General features: G+C 36.1%; 1 protein-coding gene across 1 annotated transcript in view; it reads left to right on the plus strand.

Annotated features, from left to right (window-relative positions):
* The first annotated feature begins 348 nt into the window (after positions 1–348).
* The window catches only part of ATP11B (ATPase, class VI, type 11B), a 43,272-nt gene continuing 31,400 nt past the window's right edge, over positions 349–12,220 (plus strand). The window contains exons 1-10 of the mRNA XM_009999331.1: positions 349–459; positions 1,220–1,309; positions 2,077–2,157; positions 6,277–6,384; positions 6,545–6,673; positions 6,798–6,901; positions 7,989–8,036; positions 9,037–9,101; positions 9,650–9,731; positions 11,077–11,227. Coding sequence (XP_009997633.1) covers positions 2,080–2,157; positions 6,277–6,384; positions 6,545–6,673; positions 6,798–6,901; positions 7,989–8,036; positions 9,037–9,101; positions 9,650–9,731; positions 11,077–11,227 — 765 coding nt within the window. The 5' untranslated portion in view covers positions 349–459; positions 1,220–1,309; positions 2,077–2,079. The remainder of the gene's footprint in view (positions 460–1,219; positions 1,310–2,076; positions 2,158–6,276; positions 6,385–6,544; positions 6,674–6,797; positions 6,902–7,988; positions 8,037–9,036; positions 9,102–9,649; positions 9,732–11,076; positions 11,228–12,220) is intronic.

Below are 12,220 nucleotides of genomic sequence, written 5' to 3' on the forward strand. Positions count from 1 at the left end.
TTCAAAAGCTGCTATTCTAAAATGGCTGCTTGATATCTGGGTATCGTTTCTGAGTACAAAGAACAATTTTACAAAATTGCAGATTAGGATTGTTTCCTTCATTTTCCAACATGAGTACACAACCTCAACATTGTGATTATTATTTTTTTTACCTCCAGTTTTTGAAAATTCCCTGGACACAACAGGCTTTGATTTACTTGTTAATTTTGTTTCCCATTCAAAAGCTGCTATTCTAAAATGGCTGCTTGATATCTGGGTATCGTTTCTGAGTACAAAGAACAATTTTACAAAATTGCAGATTTATAATAAAAGTCTTGATCATCTTTTTTTTTCGTGTTTTAGGGTTTTGACCCACCACATCAAAGCGATACAAGAACTATTTATATAGCAAATCGTTTTCCCCAACATGGCCATTATGTTCCTCAGAAGTTTGCAGACAACAGAATCATCTCGTCCAAGGTAAAGTATCAATTTATTATGGAAAAACTAGTTGGTATGTTACTTAAGAAGTTATGTAGGCAGTATGCATGTGTCTGTTATGTCTAATGGTACATATACAGTATTCAGGATGAAACAAGGTCTGAACTTTTTTGAGGAAAAATCCAGATTGCTTCCTGTGTTTTTTCTCCTGGTATCATCCCTCTTTCCTCAGAATCTGACTACATACAGAGCAATTAAGCATGTTGGTCAGAATTTCTGAAGAAAAGGAGGTAGTAGGGTTGCCTGTATCTGGATGTGATGCACAGAACCACTTAAAAGGAAGGATGAAGTAGGATTGCAATTGCAGATTCCCTCCTGATGTGACCTTGGATTGGAATCAATAGAACCGATGGTGGGGTTGTGTCTTGTTGGTGTAGTGTAGGACAGACAGTTACAGCTGCAAGAATTAATTTCTTCTCTGCTACCCAGGATGCAGGCAGCCAAATTACTCCAGCTGCTCCTATCCCAGTTGGTTGGAAAACATTTAAAACTTTGACTCTAGGCAATGCAGTTGCTATCCCTGCTTCCCTGCTCTCTTTAGTTAAAAAATAAAAATAAAAACTGGATTCAGCAGTTCTGTGTGGGAGTAGGGCAAGACCAGAAGAAGCTTTGGGGGAGGGGAGATGGAAAATGAAAATATTTAAGTTAAGAGAGTTTAATGGGAACAGAACTGAATTTCACTGAAAAATTGTTCAGAGTGTCCTAACTGTTCTTCTCTCCCTCCTTCTTTTCCCTTCAGTATACAGTGTGGAATTTTGTTCCAAAAAACTTATTTGAGCAATTCAGAAGAGTAGCCAACTTTTATTTTCTGATTATATTTTTGGTTCAGGTAAGTTGAATAATACTCAGGAAATTCCAATCTGTGTTGTAAATTCTGCCACTGATTTTTGTTCTATGAATTTAACTTCTCTACTTCAGTGTTCTGTCTATAAAAACACCACATTTCCAGTTTCTCCTTAATAACTTCAAGAAGAAAATAACTTTGAAAATAATTTTGTCCAAATTTAAGTTTGTTGTTTTCTTCCTGCAGCAGAGGAGAACCACTAACATTCCCCCCACATACAGAATTTTCATGTATACACTGCACTTTTGGCATGCCAGCAATAATAGCACAGATTGTAAAAACTGCATGTTAACTTGGGGTAGCAGAAAGGAGCAGTCTAAGAAAGTGTTCTCTAACATCTAAACTGTGGAAAATTTTCACTTCTGAAGTAGATCTTACTTTACTCCACATTGCTGTTAAGCAGTAGATTGTATATAGTATTGAAACAGCTTCATTATTCCTTTCTTTGTAATATACTTTTGCATTCATCTTAGTAGGATGAAAACGTATCTCCCTTTCACTAAGGACTTAAAATTGGCACAGGCATCAAGAATGTGACTCTGTTCTATGCTAGAACTGGTTTTTGCATCATTATTGACATGTATGATTTAGGTGTCAGGAAATGAATTTTGCTTCAGAAATACTGCAGGGAGTGCTGTAAAAATGTACATGAGGAATTTGGGAAATAGTTGTTACCTTGCTTCATTAATTATTTTTTTTTAATTTACAATTATAAAAATTGTGGCTCATTTTTGTATTTCCTTCTCTTTTAGCTGATGATAGATACCCCTACCAGTCCTATTACCAGTGGATTGCCATTATTCTTTGTAATAACTGTGACAGCCATAAAACAGGTAAAGGGGGAAAATGGTATGCCATTAAGTCTTTCTAAGGTAAATTACATAATGAAGTTTGACCAAGATAGTGTTTAGATTCTAAAAATAAATAGATGCCATTTTTAGAAAGAATTTTGTATTTAATGTTTCGTGTTGGGTGCTTGAACTTGAGAATTTTGATTAGTTGTCAAGCACTCAGTGACTCACTGGTATCCTTAAATGGACAGTGAATGACTGTCAGACTGCATTTTTATCTAGACAGGACATGTCACTTGTTATAAGACCTTTTCTGAAAGCTCCTCACTTATTCCTTTGGCATACCTCACTGCATATTAAAACCAATCCTCCCACATGACATGCTGAGAAAGGAGCTCGAGTAGTTTAAGCAATGGTGCAATCCATGTTTGTCAGTAGTTAAAAGGCAAATTTTGCCCCAAGGAGAATGTTTTGTGGTGAAAAACATACAATAATTGTAATCCTGTACCAGGTAGAAAGTCCAGTTTAGAAAGCTTCCAGTTTTTGTTTACTTTTTCTTTGGTTGCCTAAAACATTTTGGAGTGCTTCTATAGCACTTGAAATAAGAAAAAGCTTCTGAGTTTAATAGAAATGTTGTTCAAGCAACATACTACATCCTGCTAAGACCTAGACCCCCTGGAAAGAGAATGTTTAAAAGAAAAAGAAGAAAAAAAAATCCACTTCTGTTTTCTTTAAACCCTTAAAGCAAGAGGAGAAAGAAGCAAGCACATAAATAAAGAAGTGATGTGGATAGAAACTGTAATCTCTTCTGCAGGGAGGTAATTTTCAGAAACTATCCCCTGCAAAGGGCTTGACAGTGCTGTCTGGGGAAGAGATGCAGTCATAGCAACTGAAAAGTAAGCAGGAGACTGTTAGGGAGCTACAACTGGAATTTCAATTTGCTTTCTGTGCCAGTAAGAGCCAAAGCCACCCTGAAAGAGGGCAAAAGTAAAAATAGCTCTAGCTCTCAAGCAGATAGAATGAATGGTGTTTGGGACAGAGAGGATCTTAATGCTGGAGTAATATTTGAACTAACATTCCATCTTGTTGCTGTGCAATTTGTATATGTAGAGTATTCTAATCCTGGTCAATGCAGTTGTTCTTATCCAAAAAATCACATTTTCAAGAGTAGTATGGTAGGCAATAGAAAATATTCCTTACAGCTCTGTGAACTGAAAGGGATTGTGGAACTTAGTTATAAATATTATTTATTTTCAGAAAGAAGTTGGACTTGTGTAAGTCTAAAATAGTTTAGAATACTCTTATTACCACCTTGTTTCCAGATGTCAAATTTTACATTAGGAAATTTAACTTATCTGTTGCAAATAATAGAGATTCTGGTGTTCCTTCTAGAAGTTTCAAGTAATTCAGGATTTGCCAACCATCAAAAGTTTTTCTGTTTGTCTCAATATCTCTGCAAGGAATATTGGAACCACCTAAACTGATCTGATGGACTCTCAAGTTTATCCTACTGCAAAGTAGACATACAGTATTCAGAAGCTGTTATCTTAGAAAGACAATTCAGTGTGCTATTTCCTACAGGCTGCCCTTGGACAAGGAGGAAAGATAAACCTTTTGTGGAATTCAGAGGGGAAAATACTGAGTATGGTCTCAAAACCAGGTCCCATTTTCTCTCAAACCAGAAGCATAATACAAAGCAGATTTTAGTGGAAGAAACTCCTTTTGAAAACTGCCATACCAAGTTACATCAGGATAAACATTAAACTGTAACTTAGAGTCTCAGAAGATGAAGGGGAGAGTAGAAGCATTAAGTGTATTTGGGATTGAGAAGCTTAGGAAAGGGTGAAAAAAATCTCCCCTACTCCCAGGAGGCCAGTTATCACCTCTAGCAAAGCTCAAAACTCAGCCTTATTGTAATCTCAGCCAAGGAGATAGAACTTTTTCTTGTCAACAGTGTAACTGCACCTAGGTCAGGAGAAGGACATAGAAGACTGCAAAGTGATGCAACTCATGCTGTGTCATTTTGTCTGTCTTGTTAGCCAGAACACTTCCCTCCTTATACCTATGAAGATGCATATGCAGTCCTCAGAGGAGTCCAAAATTAGAAAATAAAATAAATAACTATAAAACAAAAATTAAAGGTAAATAAATCTGCAACAAAATAAATGTATTTCCTGAGGAACTCTAGGGAACTTGGTCCATTTCACTAAGTTCATAAGTATGTAGCAAACAAACTGATTGGATACAGATGCTTACATGACTGCCAGATGGATTAGAGACAACTGCTTTACAGGTTTTGATTAGTTATAGACCTAAACTGAGAATGAAATACCTGGTAGTATAATATGCAGGCCTTTTAAAATTATGTCCTTTTCTCAAGTACATTCATGCAGTTATTTAAGTAGGATTTTAGAATATAAATTAATTGAGAGATTTTAATCTTTAGTTGCTATTCATGCAATTAAGCACCGTTCCCTGTATTCCTATAGCATCTTTCTTTTAACAGTGTTTTTGCAATATTTCCAAGTGAGGATAAGCAACTCTCTCAAAAAATGCTGTAGTAGGTAAATTTGGGGGGAATTTAAACTGAGTACAGTGAGTTGGCTCTCAAGAATTCCCTGGTGTGAGGTGTCACCCTTGTGTTGGAGGCAGTCGGTATTAGATGGAGAAAGCGCTGAAATCTGTACTTTCTAAAGAAGGTACATTTCAGTTCTTTGCCAAATGCCCATATTGCTCAGCTCTTCAAGTTTGAGATGAATGCCCCAAGGTTACTGGATGTTAGTTAAATCTTTGCTTTCTTCTCTTTGTCACCTTTAACAAGGAGTTGTAGGTACCGACTCTTGCGTTCTCATAATGATTAGGAAGGACTCTTCAAGAGTCTTACTTAGGGGCTTTAGGATTCTGATTTCCCAGTATTTTCTGATTTTTCTTTGTGTGGCTGCTACCACTACACACTTCTAAATTATTTATTTTTAAGCAGTTAGCTTATAAAGCTTCCCTCTCTCTTATTTTTTTTTTAAAAACACAAACAAACAACAACAAAAAAAAACACCCTATGTGCAGTTGTGCTGTCCTTACTCATTTGTGCTAGTAACAATGAAGGTACATGAAGACAGACATGAAAAACTATACTTTCAACATGCTAAATTCATCATATTACTTTCCTGCAAACTCCAATCAAACACAGAATTCTCCAAACTGTATCTGCATTAGTATTCTTTGTATTACAGCACTTATATATAATGTTTGCGGCATTCTAGGATGAGTTGGGTTTATGCCTGCTCTTTCAGAGGGCACCCTTCTTCTGTCTACAAACTTAAACGGAAGTGGGTTTAACTCTTTTCACATTTTTTTATACCTATATTAAAGCATTTTAGGAATTGTCTGTGTTACTGCAAATCAGTTGAAGGAGTCTAGTTGGGATGTAAGAGACAGTCGGACTGATCCATTTCTTTGTGCTTCCAAGCAGTACCTAGGCTTGGGGGTCAGAGATCTGGTCTTGACAATCATGCTCTTGGATTAAAGAGGCAATTTATTAGTAGTTTAGGAAAATAGCAGGGGACTACTATACCTGGATTCACTGTAATGAATGTTTTAAAGGAAAATACTATACCTGGATTCACTGTAATGAATGTTTGTGTATGTGTGTGCATGGGTTAAAGGGTGCTTGAAGAGGTGCCAGATAATGGGTGAAGGATTAGTGCTTAATTTATGCCTTTAAAAACTCAGTTGGTGCAAATTGTTCAACTCACAATGGGATTAACTATAAGAAGTGCTATACAGTGTAACACGACAAAGTAATTTCAGTCTATAAAAAAAAAAAAATCCAGGAGAGAGACTGGGAGTGACTGTTGCAATTTTTGTGATGTATTAATCCATATAGGTAAAAGATTGAATCAGTGCTTTAGTCTTGTCTGCGGAAAATGTCACTGTCTTTATTAACAGAACATGGGACTACTTAGTTTCCTCACCACTTTTACTACTGTATTTGCCTTTATTTGAGTGAAAATGAAGAGGGTTCCCAGTTTCTAGAAATGCAAGACATGTTAGTAACTGTATGCAGGCTATGCAGCAAGTAATTTGAAGCACATTTTCTTAGAAGGTATTTGTTATGCTTTAAAGGCTTTACTTAAAAAGTAAATTTTTCTCTGTTTTCCACAGGGTTATGAAGACTGGCTACGACATAAAGCAGACAATGAAGTAAATGGTGCTCCGGTGTATGTTGTTCGAAGCGGTGGCCTTGTAAAAACTAGATCTAAAAACATTCGGGTACGTGTCTGAGGACAAACTGAAAACTGTGTTTCTGTTGCATAGCTAAAGCTCTTGTTTCATTAATGATTGTTGTGACCTGCTTCGTCATGATGTGCTGAAACAAATTCTTCGCTCTTAAAACTCTTTATACATTTCTCATTTCTTTTCACTTTGTTAGGTGGGGGACATTGTCAGAGTAGCCAAAGATGAGACTTTTCCTGTCGATCTGGTGCTTCTGTCATCTGATCGAACTGACGGTTCATGCCATGTTACTACTGCAAGTTTGGATGGAGAGACCAATCTTAAGGTCTGGTTTACTGATATAAAGTAGAAAGTAGTTAATTTGTGCTGCCATTTTAATTTCAGCCTGTTGAAATATCCTCCTGGTCCCATAGTCCTGTGTCATTGACTTAATGGACGCTGTTTTACAGACGCACGTTGCAGTCCCAGAAACAGCAGTGTTACAGTCTGTTGCCAACCTGGACAAACTTGTAGCTGTTATAGAATGTCAGCAGCCAGAAGCAGATCTGTACAGGTATCACGTTATTAGTAAATATTTTTCAATAAAATCAAAATGAAGTGTGAATTTTAGGAATGTTATGGGTCTTGCTGGGATTAAAATAGCTTCAGGTATTTGCTTAAATTTTAGGTTTTAATAAGTAGTGTAATCATTTATACATACATACTTACTGAAAGTTGCAAGTGACCAGCAAAATAAATCAGAAATTATAGGTTAATATTTACCTTTTAATCACACCACTTGCATACATTTGTGTTCTAACCAGTAATCTTGTTTATGGATTTGAAAAAATTAAATGGCCTGTGAGTCTGAGCAGGTTGGAGAAAGAGTCAAATGTGGTTCTGCCAGGAGATTTCAATGCTATATAGTTCGGTTTCTTTAATGGAATTAACTCAAACCATAGCAAAGTGTTGTCAGCTTATGTTAATTCTAAGAATATGTACTGGTGAAATTTATTTTGCTTATGCTCAAGAGAAGATTTTAACTTTATTCACCTCATTTCTCAGCAGCAAAAATTTAGATTAGAAACAGTTGTACCCGAGTATTCTTCATTTTGATTTTTAACATCAACAACTAATGCCATAGACTCTGTAAAACAGCATCATAGATAACTAAAGTTATATTCCCATCCAAGTTTCCTGAATTGTATAATGGGAAATGGTAGCTACTGAATGGCAGTATGTCACAACATTTATTCTAAAGCAGGTTTTGGGATCTTTGAGAAATATTACATTATTACAAACTAAGATACTTAGTTTAAGCAGCTTTTATTTCAGTTTGTAGAGAGTATCAAGTTAAGGTACAATTACTATAGAAGTTCATGTCCCTATTTGTAGCAGGGGGTCGTTTTTAATTAAGTAAAAAAACATAATATTTTGTGGTTTCACCCCTTATAGGGTTTTTCAGATTGCTGCTCTTTTAATGCATAAACGTTTCTGTTGTTGTAAAATTATTGCCAGTGGTGCCATATTTTTTTATGTTTGTTAAAAATGTTGATTATTTTTTACTTGTGAACCATTAATGACTTTTTTTGAGACACAGAGGAATTTTTTACATTTTTGAGTCTTTATGTAGATATTTAACATATGGTCATCTTTCATAGATTTGTTGGAAGAATAACTGTAAGTCAACAAGCTGAAGAAATTGTACGGTAAGTAAAATTTTATTAAGAATAATGTTTGGAACTGATGGGAGTTGTTAAAATCATGACCATCACAAGAGTTATTGTTGAATATATGAAAGGGAGGGGTATTTTTACTGAAAGTGTCTATTGTAGCTGCATACTTCAGTTAGAAAAGAGAAAAAATAATGAAAGAAAGTTCATTACTCCCTAGTTCTTCAGATTGAACAGGACAGTTCTGGAAAGCTCAGCTGTTCTGAAGGGCATAATTTTTAGGCACTGCTGATCAGCTGGGTAGCTTTGTTGCTGTTTGTTATTTGAAACATTTATTGATCTTAAACATTTTCCAGTGGCCTATTAAATGGACCACAGCAGATCCCTTGTCATCTGTTTAGCAGAGGTATTGACCAAGTGTTTTTGCAGTTGAAATTCCTAGAAATTTAGTTCAGTTTTTCAGCTAAAGTTTGAGTCTATCAAAAAATATTAACATATGTATTTGTAATTTAAATAACTTAGCATAGGAAGCAGAACTTGCACTGCTGTGGTGCTGATGGGTCCATCTAGTTGTTCTTCTCTCTTATGAATAGCTTTTCAACTTGCTAGATCATCTCAGTTTGACAGTGGGGTAGAAGTAAGATAGGTAAAATAGCCAAACCGGCGATAGCATTCCTGTTGCACTGTGAGCTCCACAGGTTTTTTGCCTGCTGGCTTCTCAAGTAACTTGCAGATCTCTCTGAACCAGCCATTAAGTATATTTAGCTTAATCACTAAGTAGGAGATTTTTAACAGTGGTGGGAGAGTATGGCAGTGACCAAAGGATACATGAAAGGAAGCAGAGCTCTGTGGAGATGTGGGTAAGGTGTTATACAAGGGCAAAGAGAATTAAAGGTGGACCTTTGTGAGACTGAGGTTGGAGTTGTTGTGGTGTGGATATTGGACAACTTTGCATAGGTAACAGGAATTGATTAGTCCCTACAGAATATAAAACTGATTTTAAAATGACTATATGTCTATTATTTTTTTTTTTTAGACCCCTTGGGCCTGAAAGTCTTTTACTTCGTGGAGCAAGATTAAAAAACACTAAAGAAATATTTGGTTTGTAGATGCCTAAATATTTAAAGAGTATTCTCGCCTTAAAACGTTAATGAACTGTGGTTTAATTCTACTTGCACTGAAGAAATTGTGCTAATCCTGCTGACTGTTACCTGAGGGGATATGATCGTAGATGAAAGTAATGATATTATGCTGAAGAATCTCTAGGGATATGAAGTTCCAGCTCTGCTCTATGAAAATATTTCAAGTGGTTTGATAAAGGAATAACCTAAATTCAGTGGATAAATTACTGTTGTTACTGTTACCCATTGTTCAAGACTTTCTCCTGAGACCTGCCATTCTGATTTCCATAACATACATATTGAATAACAGAAGCATTTCAGTAGGTGTTAAAATTACTTCAGTGCTACTGTTTTACTAGAGCAGAGTATTGCAGATACAAAATACTATCTCACCATTGCACTGAAGTGAACACAGACGTACTGTCACATCTTGATTTTACCCTATGTCTCTTAAAAAGAAAGATTCTGCAAAGTGTATAAATGCAGAAAATAAAAGTATAACACTTTTGTCCTCCCCTTCCTTCCCAGGTGTTGCAGTGTATACAGGTATGGAGACAAAGATGGCATTAAATTACAAGAGTAAATCTCAGAAACGGTCAGCAGTAGAAAAGTATGTTTATTTTCTAATATCTTTCTTACTTGTAGAGTTTTAACTTAGTTTTTCCTTGGTAACTTTAAAAACCTGATGAACTCATGGTAGTAGCAAGGGAAGAGAGTGTAATTGTTTGGCATTCAGCAGTAGGAAGCTATAAAGTTAAAATCTGTTTCTTGATACTTCAGCCTTTATTGATTCTTCCAGTAACACGCAAAGTTGAAATGTCCAAGCGTAAGAACGACTAAGGTAGAAAAAGTTAGTTCAGGAGGTTTGCTTTTCTGAGATGTGGAGATCATTTAATGATAGGTGAAATATTGCTTGAACCATATGCTTGGAATATTTCACCTTTATTGATTCTTCCAGTAACACGCAAAGTTGAAATGTCCAAGCGTAAGAACGACTAAGGTAGAAAAAGTTAGTTCAGGAGGTTTGCTTTTCTGAGATGTGGAGATCATTTAATGATAGGTGAAATATTGCTTGAACCATATGCTTGGAGGCAGTTTTTACAACAGGCCCAGCCTCTGCTGTTCTGTGCATCCTTTACTGTAACACTCCATCATGCCTTTGAAGAGTGTGGATTGAAATGAAGTCTTAATTGCTTACAAGCCTTTGTCCTGAGTCCAAGTATTTGATACAATAGGGGGAAAAAAAAATCTTTGCTCAGAGTTATGGGATAGGTGTTACTATAATAGAGATTTATATGCTGAAACTTGTGAATTACTTGAAAAAGTTCTGATGTGTTTTTCTTATTCCAGTTGCTAAAAATCTGAGATAGCCTCCCAGCATTCATTTGCAAACCCAGGATTGATAATTCTTCTATAGCCAGACCACTTAGAACTGTAGAGTGCAGAACTGTTTGCTCATCAAAGCAAGTGTAAAGTTGGTTTGGCTAGTTTTACAGAATGCAGAGGCAAGTTTGACTATATCCTGGTATAGCATGAGCTGAGTTAAGTAATCAAGTGCACACGATACTGCTTTTCTAGCTGAATAAATATTGCAGCCTTGGATTTACACAATGGATATTTGTTTTGCTTTCACAGCCTTGCTAGATACTCAGGGAAGTGGGGAAGGATAAGTCAGCTCCCCAAATCCTGGGGCAAAATCTGTGACACAAGTCAGCTGATGGGGTATTCTTGTACCACAATCTAGTCTTGATATTGCTCTGTGTAGAGTCTATCTTAGTCAGAAGTAGGATTTCTTTTCACTGCACTTGCTTTTTTGTCACACAAACTTTATATCCATGTCAAACAAAGGAAACATTAAAAAAAAGTTCTGTAAGTTCTTGATCAATTCATGTAGCCAGTGTGTCAACATTAAGTAAAATAAACTGAAGTTGCTATTATTTTTTGCCTCTTTGTAGGTCCATGAATTCCTTTTTGATTATTTATCTAATAATCCTCCTCTTTGAAGCCATTCTGAGTACTATTTTAAAGTATGCATGGCAAGCTGAAGAAAAATGGGATGAGCCTTGGTATAATGAAAAAACAGAGCATGAAAGAAACAGCAGTAAGGTAATGTAGTTCTAGCCAGTTGCATATTTGTGGAACCTTCAGCCACTGTCCACTGAATGTGATACTGATTGTGTCCCAGTTCTTGGATTAAGGGGTAACTACCACATGATCCATTTGCAAATCTGTATGTTGTTGTCTCAGTATTTTTATGAGTGTATGTAACCTCAATATGGTGTAGAAATGTCTTAGCTCTGTTACTGGCTGGACTTTTTCTTCCCTTATGAAAAGAGCAAGCTTTTTGAAAGTTCTTGGTTTTGCTAGGACATATTTCTGATGTTCTGTGTTATTTTAATTCATCTTTAGGCTGTATTTTGTTATTCCTTACATGAGAACAGGAGGAGGGAAGCTGTTCTTGTGCATGTTCTGTTGCAGTGATTTCACAGTTCAGGCATTTTGGACATTTTTTGATGTTAAGATTTCTTAAACAATTTTCTAAGGCTGTAATTTTGCTCAAGCTCCTGCTTGCCTTCTCACTTGTTTGTAGAGAGAGGGATACTTTGAGGTGTTCCTAAAGTCTGCAGTTGTGAGAAGTGTCTTTTTAATCTCCCTATATTTTTCTGAGTCAGTTTATTATTTTATTTCTGTATGAGCCTACCTTCTTCCAAAGGAGTTCAGAAGCTGGTTGGAGCTGATTCTAAGGAGCAGAGGGAATTTTCAAAGCACAAAATAAATGGAAATGCAGTTTCCACATGTGATGTAGTGTTAGATGCTTAATACCCACCCTCCCACACTCTCTGCATCTCCGCGAGAGTTGAGAATTAAATGTGCTCACAAGGTGCCATGTGTACAAGAAGATCCAAGTCCAAAGTTAGGAGAGTTCTGTTTTGCTTCATAAATAGAGTGAAACTTGTGGTTAGTGCAGAGTGTTTCAGGAAGGAAAGAAGTGTAATTTGAGAATGTCTTTGATTCAAGGAGAGTTAAGAGTTGACTGGAATGTGCATGTGCAGCTTTCTCAGAAACTTGTCATGTGAAGCATTTTTGTGGTCTAACTGA

Source organism: Chaetura pelagica, unplaced genomic scaffold, assembly GCF_000747805.2.
Source record: "Chaetura pelagica isolate M959 unplaced genomic scaffold, ChaPel_1.0 scaffold20, whole genome shotgun sequence".
NCBI classification, from domain to species: Eukaryota; Metazoa; Chordata; class Aves; order Apodiformes; family Apodidae; genus Chaetura; species Chaetura pelagica.